General features: G+C 39.5%; 1 protein-coding gene across 1 annotated transcript; it reads left to right on the forward strand.

Annotated features, from left to right (window-relative positions):
* The first annotated feature begins 8,892 nt into the window (after positions 1-8,892).
* PCDH20 (protocadherin 20) lies at positions 8,893-13,331 on the forward strand. Its single transcript, XM_064408628.1, has 2 exons — positions 8,893-9,060; positions 10,169-13,331. The coding sequence occupies exons 1-2, from the start codon at positions 8,920-8,922 to the stop codon at positions 12,863-12,865; spliced, it is 2,838 nt and encodes a 945-aa protein (XP_064264698.1). The 5' UTR covers positions 8,893-8,919; the 3' UTR covers positions 12,866-13,331.
* Positions 13,332-22,288: the final 8,957 nt, after the last annotated feature.

Raw genomic sequence — 22,288 nt, forward strand, 5'->3', positions numbered from 1 at the left:
GTCATGGAAATCTGTGGCTTTAAGCAAAGTCAGTGCATATTTGGTGAGTAAAATTGTGTGATATTTCTCTCAAGTGAGCTTTGGATACTTCACAGAGACTATGATAATTTTTACTGACTCCCTCATCAACTAAAAAGCTGTTTTGAATCCTACCCTTTGGCATGAACTTCTTCTCAAGTACAGGAAAGGGAGAAAAAGCACCCATTCTAAGTTGGTGGGAGTTCTTGGTGCTGTAGGGTTCTCCCTGTAGCTTTCACTTTGAAATTACAACAACCTTGAAACTTGAAATGGGTAAAAATTACTGAAGAAAAAAGTTCATGAACTTTAACTCCTTTTATAAATTCTAAAAATAGCTTCTGAAGAGTGCAAAGCCACTGATGTTACAAAGTTCAGTGACCTGTAATAACTATTATTATTTCCATTGACCCATAGTAATGATTGACTTGCAGTGGAACTAGCAACACTCAATAGCACATTTTCAATTTTTTTTATGTTCCATTTTCCAAGACAGACACACACACACAAATATTCTTCTACGTCAGACAGGTCAGATTTTAATTTGGTTATGCTTTTGGTGATAATAAAGCTATAATCATAAAACAAGAAGGTAATGGATGAATGTCTAATAACTAAATACAAATCAATAGACCATTGTGAAGTAAAAAGAAAGATAATTTTATGTCTTCAAAAAATCAATATTCATCACATTATTTTATGTGGAAACAACTGTGTTTATGTTTACAAAAACTAGTATCAGGTTGTGCTGAAAGGTGAGAGACGGATGTTACTATTGCTGAAGGTCAAGCATGGCAATCCAGGTCTGAGGAGGAAATTTGCTCACTAAAAATTAGTAACATATATGCTGGCTATATATATAGCATACATATCAGACATTTTAATGTTTAAGGGCCTTAATACATCCACACAATGGTTTCAACATTAAAGAATTTGTATTTAACACAGTGATGACCATGTTTTTCCAGAAGCTGATCTTACTACTTTCATTCATTAAAAGAGTAGACATAAGCCTTAAAATTTCAGCCTGATCAGAGCAAGATATGAGTTAATATGGATAGAGGGAAAAAATGTTTCATTTCAATTGTTCACTTTGCAAGTATCTCTTCCTGCATTGCTTAATAATTTAAAAAGTTATATAAATCACTTATTATCAAATCAAGGATTAATTCAGGAAAAGTATTTTGTTTTCAATGATGCTATGTGGAAAACTACCTTGAATAACATAAAGACAATACAGCAGAGACATTTTAATTTTTCTGTCTTTGCAGCACAATGCACACAATTTAAATCAGGGTGTATTCAGTTCCCATTACTGTAGGGTTCCTTGGATTGTTAATTTTTGGTCTGCTTTAAGATCTTTTCAGTCAATTTACTTACAATTCATATTCTATAGATAGGTGTTCTATTTATGCACATATCAATTTTTGAAGAGATGTACCAGAAAAGCAATCTCCCATGTAAAAGCTATTCCAGCTAGCAGTTCTATGCTCTTGTTCATTGGGTAGACAATTGAAATTGAGCTTTTTATATCCCTAAGGAACAGAGAAAACACTAACATGCTGGTTATGTTGTTGACGCTGTAACATTAGACATTATATTACTACAATAAAATTTGAAATAGAAATTTGCATGAATTGGTGTTTCCTTCACAATCCCATATTACCATAAATAAAGAGAAAAAGGTTTTACCCTTTCATAGAGGGTGCACATTTTCCCAGAAATTATGCATTTTCATTTTTCAACAAAACAAATTCTTTTTTTTTTCCCTGAAGAAAGTCACTGTATGAAGAAGTAAAACACTAGATAATTTTATTCTACACTGAAGGAAATGCTTTTTGACTTTTATTGAACTTCTTGCTGAGTTTTTGATTTCTTGAACCAAATGGTTATTACATGGAGTCATAGACATGTGCAGAACTAGGAATAGAAAAGTTGTCAAACATTCAATATGTCAGTGCTGCTTAAAGAAATAGAATCTCAAATTTGTCAAATGAAAGTGCTATCTTATTTTGCCTAAAACTTCAAACATCCGCTTCCTACAAATAATTTTCTTCACTATCTGAGCTACACTGCATAAGAATGAAGAAAAAGTGATGTCTGGTGAATAAAGTTAGTACTTAAAAATAATATATATAATCATTTTTACTTTCTGAAACTCTGAGATAGATATTTTTTTCCTCTGTCAGATGTAATTATTGCAAGATGTAGCATCTTTAAATATGTCTTGATTCATAATTTGTGAGAAGCAAGGTGCTAGTGTCCTGCATTTAGGCTTTTTAGATTTAACAGTAGTCTCAAAGAATATTGCTGATTATTTTAAGAATATGGTTTAACGTCACATCTGCAGTATAACTACTGTGCCTGCACACTCAGCCTTCTCTTTCTTGATAATCTACTTTTAAACAGATAAAATGTAAGCATCTATATTAAAACTTCCCACTCTAGCCTGAATTTTTAGTTGAGAAAGAAACAGAAAACAATTTGTCTCACTTGTTTTAGACACCTCTACTTTTCACTTACACACTGTGGAAATGTCTAGATCTCAGGAAGAAAAAAAATGCCGTAGGCTGGATGCCTGATTTTGAGACAGCTAAGTTAGAGCAAGCAAATCCCACTCTTTCTAATGAATAATACTCTCTTTTCACTGCATACAAAATTTGAACAAGAGAGAAGTACGGTTTTGATCTGACCGAAGGCTTTTAGAAACTGAAGAAAATCTGTATTTGGATGAAACTCAGAACAGGTTTGGCTCCAACCATTTGTTCAGCTCTGCCAAGGGAACTCAGGGCCTCTGCAGAGAAAAACTATTGTCTCTTATCTCAGTATGGGACCTGAGTGGTCAGAGTGACAACATGAATAATAAAGCTTCTATCAGCTGCAAGATTTCTGAAGCATACAGCCAGAATGTTTTCCTATTATCTAAAAAGTAGCTTAGGCATTAAGTTGTTTGGTTTTACTATCTTCATTTCATCACAGACATAAAAATGTGCTAAATCCCACTGGGAGTTGGTCAATCCACTTGTCTAAATAAAAGATGCAATTTGGGCCAAATCCCAGAACATATAGTAATTATCCTGCATTCAATAAAAAAATGTTTGGGTAATTTATGAATTTTGGTGAGTAAGGAATAGGCTAATTAGGGAATTACAGCTAACAGCTAATTAAGAATTTTTACCTGAATATAGACTGAGCGAATATGATAGAATCTGGCCCTTGGAAAATTAATGTAATTTATTATCATGGAAGCAAATATCCATCCCCCATTGCCAAAGAGCCCAAGTTAAGCTACAACATATGGTATGTTTTCCAGAGCAGAGCTAAGCAGTCCAGGAAAAATATACATACAAGGAATAAACATAATATTAATTATAATAAATTATAATAAACATACAACTGTCTGTTTCATAGGAACAAATAAAAGCTGAAATATCATTGGAGCTGCTGCAATCAGAGGAAAAATGCTCTGTATTGATGCACTACATCCACTGTCTAACCATTTCCAGTGGTTAGACAGTGGATGTAGTTCATCAATACAGAGCATTTTTCCTCTGATTGCAGCAGCTCCAATGATATTTGGTGGCTGGATAGAAGAACTATCTGACACTCATGTCTTGACATCCTGGCTACCTGGCACATCACAGGCCTTCTTCAGTGCATTGTTCTCCACTGCTGTGAGCAGTGTTCTTCCCTCAGAGGTGGCTTCTGGCACCAACAGGTTGCCACTTCAGCTCAGAAGCCATGGCTTAATGTCAATGAGAAGTCAATTAAGGAATATCTACATATTCATGACGCTCTCATAACTTGCAGACATTATGTACACAGTGAGCTGGCAGAAGCTGAAATGCTGTCCCTGAACTAATGTGATAAGGACTGTAATGAAACACTTATGGTATTAATAATTTTTAGGAGTGTCATATTAGTACTATAGCTCAGCTTGTGCTTTGGCTTTTACTAAACAAGAGTTGTTTCATTATTATTTTAAAGCTTACAGAAGAAGTCAGTGAAAGTAAATGTTCATACACTATGTAACACAGTATAAAAAAGCTCTGGTAAAAAGATGTGCTGTAATATAATCTGAATTAAAGTCTTTCTTCCTCTTATATTTTAAAAAACTATACTTAATTAATAAATTTTAAATTAGGTTTTCTTTTGAAAATAAAGTTGTGATCAAACTAAAACTATATTGAAAAAAAAAAATATATATATCTTTCTCACTGCTGGAGTATATTGACATTTTTCCAGATAAAAAGAAAAGCACAAAATGCATGGAGACACATACAAAACACTATAACCAAAGAACTCATACTTCTATGAAACCTCAAAAGAATCTAAGGAAGAAGTTGGTGAAATGTGTCAAATACTTAGTTTAGAGACTGCAGGAGGCTTTTTTTTTTTTTCTCAATTCTCTTTCCTCTGCCACTGTTTATCAGCTCTGATTTGTAATACTTCAACATAGCAGTCCCTAATAGGCACTAAGCTAACCAGACAGGAAAATCTCATCCACCTTTGTCAGCTTTCCTATCAAACACCGCTTTGCCTCATGGGGTATTCCTTCATAAGTTTAGAAACTGCTTTCACACTTTAGCTACTTTATTGTAAGGTTGTCATGACCGCAGCAGAGTTTTGTTCATGAAAAGCTGTTGAGCAGAACCTTGCAGGTTCACCTTGCAAGAGCTTTCAAGAACCAGCCCTTTAAAAAGGTAACTGGAGATTTGCGCGACACAAACCCCAAAGAGTCGTCCACTTTCCAGCTCAACTGTTGCTTTATTCAAGCTGGACCCAGAGTTTCTGCTGCTTTACAGTGACACAAGGGAAAGCAGTGCCAGGGTCCCTCTCCTGCTCTGTGCCGAGAATGGAATGATCATGCTAGGTCTGATCTACAGTGACACAGAATGATCACAGCTTTCAGTAAAGCGCGAGTACCAGATGCTCAGTGCTTCTGTGAGAAAGGTCACTATCTAATATTCATAAGAGTCTTTCACACTGTAATCCACCATCCTGCACAGGAAGTTCAGCATGTAAGGCATTTTCCTTACTGAGCAGCAAAACAATAAAAAGTCTATATTGCTAAAAGTTAAAAAGATCTTTCACTTGCCCTGTATCTCCTGCAATTTAAAATCTTCCGTGAAGTTGCAGCCTGTTACTCACGTGCCTTTCTTAGATTTCCTGTGACTAGAAATCAATACTCAGACCAGGGCTTTCACTGCAAAATGGGACTGCTTCCCAACTGGGAAGGCACCTGTCTCAAAGTATCACACTGACTGGAGTCTAAAAAAATTTGTCATCTGAATCAGTGAAATTTTTCTGATGGGGAAATCTCACACCACAATCTTTTGCTGTACAACCACAGGTTGTATCAGAGAGCTTTTTGCTAGATTGAGGGGCCAACATGTCCCTACATCCCTGTCTCCTGTAAGAGTTGGCCACAATTGCCAGCCATGCCAAAAGACACTGTTTGATATTCTCTTTCAGAAGTGATGGTCCTGAGTGAATCACCTGGGAAGGCTCCCATCTGCCACTGGAACTCTGCCCACAAAAACAAGGCATTTCAATTGAGTATCAATACCTATGTTCTTTATTCAGAATAAAGTAAAATAAATACTCTATTTTTACCATACCAGTAATGTACTTTTTCTGTCTGATCTATTTATCAATAACTATGACACTTCTAGGAGGGCTTGTCACTAGATCTCGATACTTGAGGCAATCAGGAATCCCACAGAAATGCTCTCACTTGTTCCTTCTCAATCACTAACTGCAACATGAATCTTGGATGTAGTAACACTAGATTTTATCTAGTAAGATGCAAGTTAAAAAGAACATGTGGTTGAATGGAATTAGGCACATAAATTCCTAACATCTTTGTCCCAGAAAACGTAACTCGGTATAGAAATATAATTAAATCAGTTCAAAGTTTTTCTGCAACTTTGGAAGAGGTTCTTCCCCCAAAATAATGAGTGAAGGAGCCAGTTTGGTATCTTTTCTATACTGCTGTTTCTCTCACACCCTTCATTCCATATCCTACACACAGCTGGAATACTTCTCCTTAAACAGGCTGGAGTACTTCTTAACCAGATTTATTAGACACATTAGTCTTTAAGGAGCCTTTAAGACTTACTAGATGATTCTGATGTCTAACAAAATAAAATATTATAGAGGTACCAGATGCTCCAGAAAACTTTTAATTCTGCTGTTACACCTGTGCTTTAATAAAAAAAAAGTCATCAAGTATAATGAAAACCTGAATACTATAACAGTAAAGCCATCATTTACCCTATCAGCAGCCCAAGGGAACTGCAGTGGCTGTAATAGTATGAAAAATGGTGTAGGAATAGATCAGTAATTCCAAAAGCATAAGAGGAAGAAATAATATAAAAGGAAACTGTGACATCAGAGAAAAAAAAAAAAAAAAAAAACAAAACTTAATGGTAGAATTTTGTAAGGACTTCAGACTCATTCATGAGAAGAGTACTGATTCACTAAAACTAAAATTATCATGTCTATGAATTCTAACTCCACACAAATCAGTGTCAAATTCTGACTGAAATCCAAATGAGTCAATATTTCTGTTGAAATGAATAAAATTAGAGCAGATGTGAGTCAGCTAAAAGCATCTGCCTTGCATGCCTGGTCAAACTACCTTAAACAGGATTGAGTTTATGGGCACCTTCAACACCAAGCAATGTTCAGAACAGTGCAAATGGATGACAATTTAGTAAAAGACTTGGGTAGTTTGATTTCTTTCTTGAATTATACATGTTCACTCTGAACTGTATACACTGCATTGTCTGTTCTATTTGTGCTAGAAATGAATGGCAAAGATATAAACAATTTATAAGGGCGGTACATACTGAGTGGTTTTGAAACCCTAAGGATTAATAAATAATAAATAAACCCAAGCCTTTTTTAGTACCATAATGCTTTACTGTTTATCTCACATATGATTACTGTACTAATGTCATTTTTTGGGATGAAATGGTTATTTAAATCACAGTATATTTCCAAGAGTTTCACTGAATAAAGCAGAGCCTGATTCCACTGCCATTTACATTAACAAGAATGGGGTAAAGCTCTAATTCAGGCAAACAGTATTGCACTATTTATATTTTAAGGAGAATATGGGACAAAGGAATTAATATGATTTGTTTACAGTCCCAGAGAAAGTCAGTCTTGGAAGTTTTTGTTTTTATTCTGTTCTGTTCTGTTCTGTTCTATTCTATGCTACGAAGTTTTTGCCACAGCTCTCATCCTCACAACACCCGAGAACATCTCAAGAGTTGTTAGACAATATGTTTTGTATGTTTCACTTATTATTTGCTTTTGAAAGATACAGTTTTACAAAAGACCTGGACATTAAGTTGGTTTTGGACTGGAATTCTAATTACACTGGGTTTTCCTTCTTTGCTTTGGATTAGACATGGAGTTTGTCTCATGGAATTGGAAAAGGAAAAGGGAAGAGTAATTTTTGTTTTAACTGAAGGAAAATGTTATACTGTGCACTATGTTTTTAATGCCTAGCTGAGAACAAATGCTTGCACACTGTGCTCGCCACGGAGCATGGAAACACTTAAGGTGGTCTTCAGGCACTGTGATTTAGTGAGTTTCAACTCCCACACAAACATTACCTCTGCAAAGGGCAGCTCCACTGTGCTTGAGAGTCCCAGTACTCAAGCTTTCAGCAGTAGCCTGGATTCAGACCATTGAGCACTTTCAGGCTAAAGACGGACATCTAAAATTCTATTTCAGATGTTGCAGACAGACAGTGTAAGTAATGCTGGGAAGGTGAGCAATCCTTTTGATAGTCCAACATGTTAAATGAATGTGTAATTTGTCTTGTGCTATCTAAAGTTTCCTGAGTTCTGATAATTTCACATCTAGTTCTATGGCAGGCTTATAGTCTAGCCAGTAGTGATTGGAGACTATAAAATGAAAACACATAATTTTCTGCCGCAGAGGACCTTTGAGTTCTTAGCCAGCAGCAAATCGTAGTTGCTGCTCTAATTCAGCAGGACACTATTTCCACCAATCAAATGCTTACAATCTCTTCAAAAACATGACTTTCATTTCGTGCAGGAACAAGTTGCTCAATTCACCAAGGCTCCGCAAAGCCAATGCAGCTGTTAATTCCCGATTTGCCTGCTGACACTGACGCTGCAACACAGAATCTCAGAATTATTTGGGTTGGAAGCAAACTTTAAAGATCATCTTAGTTCCAACCCCTCCTGGTCAAGAGCAGGGATGCCACCCACTAGATCAGGTTGCTCAGGGCCCCATCCAATCTGCCCTGGAACACGTCCAGGGATAGGGCACCCGCAGGTTCTCTGGGCAATTTGTTCCAGTGTCTCACCACCCACAGGGTAAATAATTTTATCGTTAACACCCCATTTAAATCTGTCCTCAGAACAGTATTAGTTCAACACTGTTTCCCTTGTCCGATGATTATCGGCCCCGTTTAAAAAGTCGCACTCCGTCCGCTTTCTACAGACGAAGAGCAAACCGACTTTATTTTCTTTTTCCCGTCTTAGTTTCCAGACGGGTCTACCTTTTTTCCCTGGTCCCAGCGCTGCCCGGGCGAGCACACACACTCCCAATAACCCCGCTCTCCGCTGTGGCCGCGCCGCTTGGCTCAGCATAGCGGCCGCTTCCCTCCATGCCCGCTTCCCTCCCAGCCCGCTGCCCGCTGCGCTCCCTGCCCGCTGCGCTCCCTGCCCGCTGCCCGCGGCGCTGCCGCAGCCTCCGCGGACGCGCCCCCGCGTCTCGCCCGCCCGTCCCCCTCCCCGCCGAGCCCGTGAATGCTTCCCCGCTCCGGCCCTTCCCGCGGCGGAGGGGGAGTGTCCTGGGCGGCGCGCACATCCCAGCCCAGCCCAGCGCGGCGGCGGCGGTGGCGGCGGCGGCGGGGGAATGGGCAGCCGCGGGCAGCAGAAGCGCCGGGCGGGCGGCGGAGCGGGCGGGCTGCCGGGGCGCAGCCGGCGGCGGCAGCGGTGGCCGGGCATGGGGCCCCCGGGCGGTCGCGGCAGCTCCGGCGCCCGCGGCAGCCTGCAGGTGAGGGCCGGGCGGCGGGAGGGGGGACGCGCCGCGTCCGGCCACCCGAGCCCGACTTCGCACGCAGCAGCGAAATTGGCGACAAATTGGCAAAAAAACCACCTAAAAAACAACCAAACAAACCAGCCCGTATATGCGTGGATATGTTTGTTGGGTCTTTTTCTCTCAAAAGATCAGGGCAGCCGCGAAAAGTTTATATTTGTTGCTGCTGCCGGAGCGGGTTGTGTCAGACAGCCGCGGAAAAGCGAAAGGGAAAAGCGAGGTCTTCTCTTAGAAAGAGGAGAAGGAGGAAAAATTTCCTCTGTGGAGACGATGCCTGAAGTTACTTTCGGGGAGCTCCTTTCCATCTGTGTGTAGCGGGCGACACGCTCGCCAGCGCGGGCAACTTGCTCCGCGCAGCCCCTCCGCTCCGCGGCTCCTGTGCGCAGCTCGCGTTGTCCGCCGGCAGCACAGGGACCCTGCGGGGGTGGCCGGGGACCCGTCACGGCGGGGCTGGAGCCACCGGCTCCGCGGCCGCGGGAGGCACGGACTCATCCGGAGCGCGGCACCTCCGCCGGGACCCCGCGGGCTCCGCGGAGCGGGCCGCCTCCTCGCTGCACAGCGGGACCCGTGAACATACGGGATAAACAGCTTTCGGGATGGGACTGGGGGTAGGGGCAGCGAGGGACGCGCTCCGCGTTTCTGCTGTGGAAGGTGAAAGGGGCGAGCACATGTTTGGGGATGTGCAAGGGGATGGTGCCCCGGTTTGGGATGCGCTTGTGGTTGGGAGGAAAGGTGCCGCTGGTGAGACGGGGGCGATCTTGGGGCGGGGGCAAGAAGGAAAATGGCACGTCGGGGCGCAAGTGCTGCGGGGGGGCGGGGGGAGGCAGGGTGCCCCCGGGCCATCCTGGCACTGCGTATTTGCTGTGGGGGATGCAGCTGGTGTTGCCTGGAGGGTACAGATGGTGATGCCCTGGAAGTAGCTGCTGTACTGGGAGGATGGTGGGGGGAGAGAGGATGGCTCCATGTTGCAGATGTAGCACTTGCTGCTCCAAGTGGCAGTGGGGGAGGCAGTGGGCGGGGGGAAGTGCCAGCCCTTCCTTACACCCCTGTGCTTCTCTCTTCTCAGCACTTGCTCCTCTTCCTGCTTTTCGTTGGGCCTTTCAACTGCTTTGCCAGTTACAGCCGTGCCACTGAGCTCTTCTACAGCCTCAACGAGGGGCTGCCTGCTGGGGTGCTCATCGGCAGCCTGGCCCGTGACCTGCGTCTCCCAATGGCTGGTGGCCAGCAAGCTGCGTCTCTGCAGCCCCCACTCTCCTTCACCCTGGCCTCCCATGGCTTGGGAGGACAGTATGTGCAGCTGAACAACCGCTCCGGAGAGCTGCACACCTCAGCGGTGGAGATAGACCGGGAAGCTCTCTGCGTGGAAAGCAGTGGGGCCACCATCTTCGGGGGATCGGCTGCTGTCTCCTCTTCTTCCCCCTCACCAGAGTCATGCCTACTGCTGCTGGATGTGCTGGTACTGCCACAGGAGTACTTTCGTCTGGTGAAGGTAAAAATTGCTATCCGTGACGTCAACGACAATGCGCCGCGCTTCCCTGTGCCCCACATCCGTCTCTCGGTGCCTGAGAATGCGCCTGTGAACACCCGCCTGGCTATCGAGCACCCCGCCCTTGACCCTGACATGGGCACCAATGGTGTCCAGACCTACCGCCTGCAAGATAACTATGGTGTCTTCACCCTGGATGTGGAGGAGAATGAGAACGGGGAGAGGACTCCCTACCTGATTATTATGGGGGCACTGGACAGGGAGACACAGGACGAGTATGTGACAGTCATTGTCGCTGAGGATGGGGGGACTCCTCCTCTCGTGGGCAGTGCCACCCTCACTATTGGCATCAGTGACATCAATGACAACTGCCCCCAGTTCAATGATTCGCAGCTCAATGTCACTCTCTATGGGAATTCCAGCCTAGGGACACATGTGACTACTGTCCATGCGGTGGACATGGACCTTGGATCCAATGCCCAGATCACCTATTCCTACAGCCAGAAGGTCCCCCAGACATCCAGAGACTTGTTCCATCTGAATGAAAGCACAGGAGCCATCACACTCTCCACTAAAGTTGATGGGGACACCCCAAGGCTACACAGGCTGATCATACTGGGCAACGGTCCTGGCTGTATTCCTGCTGTGATTACGGTGCTGGTGACCATCATCAAAGTCATGATGAGGCCCCCTGAAGTTGTTCCTCGTTTCATAGCTAATGAAGTGGAAGGGGTGGTCTACTTAAAGGAGCTTGAGCCTATCAACACACCTATAGCATTTTTTACCATCAAAGACCCTGATGAAAAATACAAAGTCAGTTGCTATTTGGATGGTGATGGGCCTTTCAGACTTTCACCGTACAAGCCATACAACAATGAATACCTGTTGGAGACCACAAAGCCTTTGGACTTTGAGACACAGCAGCTGTATGAAATCTCCGTAGTTGCATGGAACTCAGAAGGATTTCATGTCAAGAAAGTTGTCAAAGTACAGGTTCTGGATGACAACGACAATTCACCAGTTTTCTCTGAACAACTGATAGAATTGTCCATTGAGGAGAACAATGTCCCCAATGCTTTTTTGACCAAACTGCATGCCACTGATGCTGACAGCGGAGAAAGAGGGCAAGTGTCCTATTTCTTAGGTCCTGATGCCCCTTCCTATTTTGCTTTAGATAAAACCACAGGAGTTCTTACAGTTTCCACCCAGCTGGACAGAGAAGAAAAAGAGAAATACCGATACACTGTCAAAGCAGTAGATTCTGGATTTCCTCCAAGAGAATCAATAGCAACTGTCACCATCACTGTATTGGATAAAAATGATAACAGTCCAAGATTTATCAATAAGGATTTCAGCTTTTTTGTGCCAGAAAACTTTCCAGGTTTTGGTGAAATTGGAGTTATAAGTGTCACAGATGCTGATGCAGGGCAAAATGGATGGGTTGCCCTTTCAGTTCTGAATGGAAGTGATATTTTTGTTATAGATACTGGAAAAGGAGTTTTGAGAGCTAAAGTCTCCCTGGATAGGGAGCAGCAAAGCTCCTACGTTCTGTGGATTGAAGCAGTTGATGGCGGTGATCCTGCCCTGTCTTCTACAGCAAAAATAACTATCCTTCTCCTGGACATAAATGACAACCCTCCTTTGGTCCTGTTTCCTCAGTCTAATATGTCTTACTTGTTAGTCCTTCCTTCTACCCTTCCTGGCTCTCCCATCACGGAGGTCTATGCTGTCGATAAGGACACCGGCATGAATGCAGTCATAGCTTACAGTATCATAGGAAGAAGAGGTCCTCGACCCGAGTCATTTAGGATTGACCCCAAAACTGGTAATATCACCTTGGAAGAGTCACTGATGCAAAATGACTATGGCCTCTATCGGCTGCTTGTAAAAGTTAGTGATCACGGCTACCCGGAACCTCTCCACTCCACTGTCATGGTGAACCTTTTTGTCAATGATACTGTTAGCAATGAGAGCTACATCGAAAGTTTGTTAAGGAAGGAGCCTGATATCAGTGTGGAAGAAAAGCAGCCACAAATATCCATAGAGCCTGCACATAAAAAAATGGAGTCAGCATCCTGCATGCCTACCTTGGTCGCTCTTTCAATAATAAGCTTGGGTTCAATTGCTTTAGTAACAGGGATGGGAATTTACATTTGTCTAAGAAAAGGGAAAAAGCATCACAGAGCAGATGAAAACTTGGAAGTACAAATCCCATTAAATGGAAGAATTAGCCTGCACATGTTGGAGAAGAAACCAATGGAGATTTCTAACATTTGATGTTTCTTTGTGTATGTCCAACATTTGAAAAACCCTGGAGGACACTAAAACACCTAGCTGTAGGTTGTATTGACAAAGGTTGAATGAAGGACTGCTAATTTATAACTTAATATTATAATTGTAAATAGCTGTTTACAGTTTTTTAATTCAATTTCAGTGTACAGCTTTTTTATGAAACGTTAGTAACTAACAGCTAGCACCCTGACTATAAAAACATGGACATCATTTCCAGCTTTCATAAATCAATAAGATCAGTGAACATAAAAAGGGTGAAGGTAAGATGATTCTTTTAAACTCAAGTTTTAAAAGTCTTTTTAACCACGAGAGGGCATCAGATGCTCCTGAGCAGGGAACTGTTCAAGGTACTGTCCATGAGATAAACAGAATATATTTTAAATATATTGATTTTAATATAAAATACCTATTGGCATACAGACATTTAACCATTACAAAAAAAAAAAAGAAATGTCTGTCTCGATGTATGTATAATAAAACATAAATATGTTAAAATGCACTAGTAATGAAAACCAGAATGTTTATTACCTCACAAGTAAAGCTTATACAATAGGGTAGAAGAGGCATTAACAAGAAGTGCAATTCCTGTTGAGCAAGAATGCAAGATATTGTAATGAGAATCTGAACTGCTGTGACATATCATTCATTTTTCTCCAGATTCCACTCTCATTATCATTGCTCCAGCAATATGCTGGTCATTTTTATGGCAAAATTATATTTAATATTTCCTAAAGCAAATAGTGACAGAGCCCCATCCTCATCCTCATAAACATGCCAGATGTAAGGAAGCAAGGAAATGGTTAAATCCTTAGTTGTCACAAAAGTGGTGGTATTTTTTTGTACTTTGAGCAATCTGTCAGTAGTATTCCATCAGTTGGGTTGTGCAGTAGATTTTTGTTATGTGTTACTTCTAAATCTGATCTGCCAGATTAAAAAAAAATCACTTCACATTCTGAGGAATTGTAGGACTTTTTTTGTTCTGACTGTTGCTCCTTTCTGGATTGGTATTTCATGTGAAAGATCTTGTTTCTGACTTTTGGCGACCATTCCTGGCTCCTTTTCATTGGCTTTGATTTTGGATTAGATCCAAAATCTAACTTGTAAGACTGGTGGCATATTTTCTTGATAATTTATTCTTTGCTGTATCCTCTGCAACAAAGCAGCAATTTTATCAGTGATGTATTACTTTCGCTTCATTTTAAGAGCTGAGAACTATATTTTGTATGATGATTGCATCAAATTTCTCTGTGTGAACAAGATAAATTAGTGTTATGCTTAAAAATTATTATTTTGATTTCTTGCATCATATGTCTGTAATGTACCAAAAGTGTTTATATGTCTGCAAATTAAAGCTATATATTTTCATAATAACTTATTCTCTCTCTCCTAGAATTTTGATTATAAAGCTAAATATTATTTCAGTTATAAGAAATGCATTTTTCACAAGTTCTTAGGTGCTGGCTATCTTGTGTGACGTGTCATAATACTTTCACAAATTAGTGCATTTCAGAATCATTAATGACAGTTTGTGCTGTGCTTCTTGAAATTACCAGCAAAGACAGCTGTATGTCGGCTAATGTAAGTGGTGAGGCAGCTCGTACCTGTTTTGCAAGTAGGGAATGCAATTTCAGGCAGTTTTTGATTTTTCTCTCTGTGACTGGTACATTACTTTACCTTGAACCTACTGAAATATTAGGGTTTCTAATAGATGCTGGTTGTACTTAGTCCAAGTAACAGTATTAGCATGATACTCATAATTTTGCCATCCTAGCTATAGGTATTTTTTTTTCAGATTAGAATATTTTCTGTTTGGGCATGATTTGATAGCTGTGTTTCATAAAATTTAATTCAGCCTGTCAGAGTTTTGTGGTCAATCACCTCTTTTCCTTTATTTTCATCTTATCAAAATATAAAAATGGTATGTGTCACTGAAATGCATTTGGCACAAAAAGGCTTTGTTTCTTATCTCTGAAGAAAAATTGCATTATATCTTTGGAAACAGCTTCAGTATTGCAGATACTGTGTATTGCTGTCGTGATGAAGCTGGATCCTCTGCATTTTTCTCTTCAGTAAGGAGGCAAGGTAACTGAAAGACAGGATGCTTTTCATTGCTCTTCTCTTATTTCAATTAGCAGTCCAATATATTCTCAAGACAGTTTAAACAGGAGCAAACTCATGACTTAAGAAATACAATAAAAAAATAATCCTGATCCTTCAGTGTGTGTTGATATAACACTGGGCAGATACTTGTATTCAGGTTTGACAAAGACATTATCTTGACCCTGTTTGATTAAGCTTTGGCTAAACATGCTGTTCTTGTTGCCTTTTTTTTTCTCGTTTGTTTGTTTAGATGACGCATGTTCCTAATGCGCAGTAAAATGCAATGTTACAAGCCTGTTAAAGCCAAAGCACTGCCCGTGAAGCAGTTCACTCATGATTTTCTACACATTTAAAGAAAATGGGTCTAAAATCACACCTTCAGCCATACCAACACTTACTTGTGCAAAGGAATTGATATGTAATAAGAGCTCATAGAGCACATTTTTTGCTTTCTGTGGATAGCTTTTCTGTTGGTGAAAATGGCAAAATATGCAGTGAGCTGGATCTTTTACTTCATATATTGTGTTACTTAAAAAACATAAGCTGTTAACACCAAGCATAATAGTTAAACCTGCAATGTTGGGCCTAACAATGATTAAAAATCAGCAAAACAGGAGCCGTACATTCATAGAACCTGGGAATTTCTTCCTAAAAAAAATGCTCTTTCTCAGCTGTAAAATTCTTGATACTGTCTGTATAGCAAATATTTCTATGATGTTTCTGTTTCCAAAGTATCCCTTACTGAAATTTCTTTCAGATGAAAACACATTTTTAATGAGTATAACTGAAGTAAATTAGACTCAGATATAAAAGGCCTATTTTATTACCACCTTGTGCAGTACACTTGCCAAAATATATGCAAATCTTGTTGACACTGGTAGTTGAGCTGGCACAAAAATAAATGTCTCTTTCATTTACAGTATCCACTGATCAATCTTGGAGTAGGTGCCCTTTGTTCATTTTTATAAAAAATTAGATTGTCCTAAGCTTTGTGTTGCCAAAGTCTCCTGAACTTGCTATGCAAACACTTTTTCATTATAATTAACAAATTAAAAAATGAAAGACAAGAAATGGGCAGTGAGCCAGTGGCAGTGGACAGAGAAATCAGTCTTCTCTTTCTCCTTCATTTTATTATTTTTAAAAGAACTCTTTGAAGTTACTGTTTTGATGCAAAACTAACCTAACACCTTGCTAAATATCAATAAAGGATGAGATGTGAAAGTGTAGAAAGGGAATTAGAACTATTTTCTTCTTCTTCTTGTGTGAAAACTCAGAAAACACCTAATCTTATAGTAATTTATTTCCATTTTTCAGCATCAGGGTTTAAGCATGCAACTGTGCCACAGTCCACTGAAAAGAATGTAAAAAGCTGCCACTCTCATAGCAGGACATCCAAGGAGAGGTACAGTATTAGCAAAGCTTGGCCTCCCTGACAGCAGTGGCAAACCTTTGATTACTGGCTGGGGTTTCATTGCAAATTTTCTGGCCCTAACTGCTGCTTTGGGAAGACTACATTGAAGTACTCAGACACATGAATCTGATGGGTAGTCCATGACTAGTTCACCTCCTGGTTCAAAACAATGAACTTTCTGGGAGCAGTGGCCTGTATCACAAAAATACCTTGCAGTTTGGCATAAGTGAGATACAAGGCACCTCTGCCACAAAGAAACCATCAGCTTAATATGCAGAGTGTTTATTTTCATAATCAATGCTCCTTATCAGAGCCATGCTGAAAGCTGACTGCCACCTTCCCTATACTGTGCTTCTCACCATCTTCTTACAGACATCAGTTTCTTTGTACATTACTCTCATCTGTGTAACTTAGAGAGAAAAACAATGCAAAACAATTAATCATTAAAATAATTAGCCAGCTGAAACTAACAACTTTGATTTAGACCACTCTTCTTCAGAACTGGAGTTTGAGGACCTAAACCTGTTTAGCTCCATTACTGAAATCAGTTGAGTTTAAAGGAGATGTTTAGTGAAATTTAAAGTGGAAATAAACATATTTGGCACCCTCATTTCCTATAGAGTAGGTTCATATAGTTTTTATATGAGTAGTAGTTTCCCAGTGAGATAAAAGTCACCAAAATTAGTTTTATGCTTTATTTTAATAGTGGGAAATATTTTTAGGAAGCTATTTGAGTTATCTGCAATATGTCATAATTTACAGTTTTCTGGGTTAAAACATGCAAAAGTACTTGTGCAGACAGCATTGCTGTTTCCTTTTCACTCTCTGTACCAGACTGAACCAGCAGATAAGATAAAACTGTCATCTGCATTCTGAGATGGTGAGATTCAAGGATTTCAGCTCACAAATAAATATAAAGTTATACAGCTCTGTTTTTCACATTATGGATGAGAAAAATACTTTTATACACAGATTGGTAACTTGCATAATCTTTCTGATGTGTTCTATCTGAGTGTTTCAGTGATTTCTGCTATATTTGCATTTTATTTTCATTACTGACTGAATTTTAAAGGCCAACTTTCAAGTCTCAGTTTTTTTCTGATGAGAGTACTTTGAACAGGTGCTTAGAAAACATTGTTCTGAATGAAGAAACGTTGAATCATTTATACTGCATTCAGTAATTTATTCCACTGCTTGTAAAAACAAGTACAGGTTTACAGGTTGAAGTTGCAGGTTTGCATATTGCTAGCTAGCACTGCTGCTAAGTAGCAAACACTTTAACTGAAATACATTGTAAGGAATTATTTCAACTGTTCAAATCAGGAGGACTTGCATTTTAAGCACCAAGATGGAAGTTTGTCTATTCCCAGCAGCCCTGCCAGCATTGATTTAATGTAGTGTACTAACTATTTTTATTTCCCATCTTATTTCCCATCTTCAAAGTTTGGGTGAAGTATTCATCCTCAGAGCAAGCCAGTGAGATGAGAACTCATCTCTTTGAGCATAACAGTAGTGACAGCTTGATTTCTCTGTGTGCCAGTGTCTAATGCTACCTGAGATACCTTAAGGTATCCCCCCTGGCCTCGAGCTGCTCCTCGGGAGGAGTGCAGGCTTTCTCTCAATGAGCTATCATATATGCCAGCTCAGTGCAGATGCTTTGGCTATTTTAGAAGGTGTTCAGTAAATGCTAATGTGTAATGCAGTTTTTGATGTAATTAATCTTCATATTTACACATCTGTGGTGGTATGTCTACAGACAGGTATTGACCACTGAGCTCAGACTCTAAGCTTCACTATAATCTGTGAGTTTCATCAGCACAGGCAATAGAACTAGAGAGTGCTTCAGTTTGTGCTAAAGTGGGAATTCAGGCAAGGTTTAGCTGCTCTGAAAATTGTTATCAAGTGCTATCTGGATTGCCCTTGAGCGTCTCAAGATTCTGCACAGTGCTGTCAGAGAGTCTTGTGCCTTTCTAGAGTAGTAGCTAGGTGCCAGGAGAGCAAAGCAGCTAAAGATGATGTGAGAAAACTATGGATAGACATGCATATCCCACATATGCTGGTGACACAGTGAGTGCATCACCCTTTCAACTCCACTGAGCAGAGCCTGACAGACTATAATGGGAACATAAAACATAGATCAGAGACGTCTGATACTTAGTATCAGAGCCAAAAAAGACCTGCAAGCCTAAATGTAGCCACTATCATAACTGACTGATAACCTCTGAAACCTGAATTCATCCCATGTAGTATTGCATGCAAGTCACTCCTACAGGACACTGTAAAAGGAGATGCACCTTTGATTTATATGACGGCAGAGCGCTCACTGCTGAGGAGGTAAGAAAATTTTGTCATTTTTCAAGTGTTTTCAGTTGTGTATTTGGAACTGATGCTAACAACGGCGCTCTTTTGGAAACTGAGCTATTTTTTTAACATAAAGACTCAAATGTCATCTTCCAAGGCTGAAGAGACACAATTATGCTTTGTCTACTAGAGGAGCATTCCATTGAAATGGAGACACTTGGCCTTGAAACACTTTCAAAACTTTTCTTTAAACAATCAGTGACAGCTGAGGGGTGAGAAAACCAGGGAAAGCAGAGTTCTATGCTTTTTCCTTCTTGATGAGCAGACTCTGGTATGCACACAGACACACAAAAATTGGAAATGTTACCTTAGATATTTTTCAGACGGAATAGTCTCCTCAATGTTCAGAATTTTTCAAACCTATTACCTTTATTTGTGCCACAATCATATGAAAATTACAACCTCAAGATATTTATGGGATAAAGGTTGGTCATCTTCTGTCTAAGGTTCTATTTTCTGAGGAATGTATTTATTTACCCTGTCTGCCTGACAGGGTACAAAGCAGAACTGCTTCTCAGGATGTGTTCAGGACAGGTGAAAATAGAAAAGAGCAGAAGAGAGCAAGAATAAATAATTGCAGCCAAAATGAAAGGGTCCTTTTCTAAGATTGCAGAAACAAAAATAAGTGGTCAGAAACAATAAAAAGAATATTTCTGGATGTACTGGATTTACTGTGTATCATCAGCAGTGTTAAGCACCCCGTTCAGCAATTGCTTATTGTTTTTCTTAACCTCTAAGGATGAGAGCTTGTTGCAGAGCTTTAGGAGCTCCGGACACAATCTACTAAAACAAAATATATTAAGAACTGATTCACATTGTCAGCAGGTCATAATTGTATAGAGAAATCAAGGCTTTGATGAGAATATTTTTAAAGCGTCTGTTTTATTATGATAAAAGCATTCCCTTTTCCTGGTGCTTTTCTGTGGTATTATTATATTGGGTGCATTCATTTTTGCTAACCCGGGACTAAACCATATTATTACAAACATTTGCATCTTCTCAGCCAATATAGAAGCTGATACTGTGACATTATTTTTCATGTGAATGCTGTTAAAGTAATGAGAACTTTTTTTGCAACAATACACAAATACCAGATGTGCTTCTGTCCTCACTTTCCTAAAGTGCATAATGATAGGGTAACCTTCTTCTTTATGAATAGAATAAAAAAATCATTATAGTAGGAGAAGAGGGTTCTGATATAAGCCTGTGTTAATACGGTGTACATCCTGAAGATGTTTTCTCAAATGGTTCCCTTGCATATCTCTGTAGAAGTTGTAGAAGTCATCTACTCATTTTGAGAGTGTCTAATTTTTTTTGTTATAAGTCATAAGAGAAAAGCACAGGCCACATAATTATACTAGTGTTCTCTTTTATTTGTTTCTGTTTACCTGGGTAATTTTAGCCGGACTAAAACCACAAGTATGCTTGTCTTTAACTGTCTTTTCTTTGACTTTGAATTTTGAAACATCATATATAAAGTTAGATACCTAAAAAGTAGATATCCAAATATCTGAGAAAGCAGTAAAGGAAGGAAGCATGCAGGAAAAAGAAATGTTTTGGAGTAACATTCCATCTTGAAATTTCAACATAAGGTAATTAACGTATTGTTCTCCTCAAGGATTTTTCAGTTTTCTCAGACACAATGAAAACAATTCAGTCTCTTCAGCTGTATTTATATGGGGCACACCTTCTGAGTCTTTGCTGCAATCCTTTCAGGATGTGAGTAGCCTCAACTCTCACTAAGGTAAATCCAGTTTAAAAGTGTTCAAGGATTCATATTAAACTATAGTTTAATATGGAAAAAATCAAACCAACTGATACTGTCCATCCCCATTGCAACTACTTTGAAGGCATCACAATTAAATATTTCAGGGTTGGAATATTTGTACTGGTTGTAAGTTCCATTTGCTATTGTCCTTGATATTGACTATCAACATCTATACACTAGTAATTTTATTTGAATGAATATATTTGACAAATAGTTTAATCAACAATATTTTTATCACTTAAAAATATTGAAACAAAATCCACACTTTTTCTTTTGGAATAAAAATTACACTATTAAAAAGCAATACCTATTTTTGTGTTATTATCAGCTATGATACAGAATTGTATGACCATTACAGAGCATTCAAAGATTTTTCTCTTAATAATTTTTTTTGGAGCCTGGTAGTATTTTGTCATTTTCCAAATTAGCTTTTAGACTTTGGCTTGTAATATAATTAAATCAAAAACTACTAAAGGCTGGGATTTAAGTATTAACAGCATCTGGAAATGCCAAGTCATGAGTGATTCCCAACACAGATTCTTGTAATCCAAACTTAATAGATCTGTATAGGCAATTTGGAAGTACACACATCTCAGATGGCTTCTTTAATCAAGGGGACTCTACAAGTCTCTTGCTGCAATGTGGGTAGCTTATGACATATCTCTGCTCAGTTCACAATAGAAAGACATTACAGCAGAGGCACCTCGCTTAAATATCTGAAATTAAACAGAGTGAATCTAGATTATATACTAGAACAAGAGAGAACCAAGTGTCATATTTCCCTTTCCCAGTTACAGGGGAAGGGAAACACTATTAAAGTGTTGCTGCATAAAATATACTGAGACAACTTTGTTTTCCAAGTGTGGAAGTTTTTGTGTTAGCGTTTCCTTTGTTTTTTATTTAATCTTTGCAGGTGTGGAAGTAAATTTCTTTGAAGTGATAGGGACAGCTGCATTTGATGCAACTGGCAGATTTTTGCCATGTCACTTTTTAAAAAAATAAAAACTCACAAATCATAAAAAGAATTAAATATAGCAGGCGTAGAGGCAAGGAGGAAAGGCGTCTCTTTCCTACTCAGTCTTCTCAAGTCTGCAGGTGATAGATGGCAGTGTGCTGAGTGTGCAGTTCTTCAGTTGAAGGTGTACGTGTGATAAGAAATACTGTGTGGGAATTACAAAACCAATATGCATAAATCACTCAAGGAGAGTAAAAAAAATCTTTCTAGCCTAACAAAGATGCACAGATTACTGGTAAGATTTTGAGCTGTTGCATGGGTCAAATAGTGCACAACAGCTTATATATCATTACCTCTTCAGCGTGTATCAGAAAGAAATAGACAAAACTATTTTTGAGCCATTTTACTTTTATAGCAAAAGAGTGTTTAGAAATAATTTACTTGAGTTGAGGCTACTTTGGAATTGAGTGTTTTACAAGGTGATCTGGGTGAAAAAACCCAACTTGATATGTGAAACCAGTCTGCGAAAGACATGCAATTTTTACAGATTCTTTTGAGATAATGTTTAACATTACTATATAATTGAAAATTTTTTACACTGTTACAGGGATTTTGTCAGTTTCCATCAATTTTCATGATTAAAAAAAAAAAGGGAACAGTAAACAATTCAAACTATCTGAAATTTATTAAAGACAATAAGAAGAACAGCGCTTTCAAACAGTTCCACTAAGGGTCAAACTGAAATTACTTATTAGAAAAAATGATATGCATTAGGCTATACTTAATTTAAATTTGGATGTATGAGTACTTTAT

Source organism: Passer domesticus, chromosome 2, assembly GCF_036417665.1.
Source record: "Passer domesticus isolate bPasDom1 chromosome 2, bPasDom1.hap1, whole genome shotgun sequence".
NCBI lineage: Eukaryota > Metazoa > Chordata > Aves > Passeriformes > Passeridae > Passer > Passer domesticus.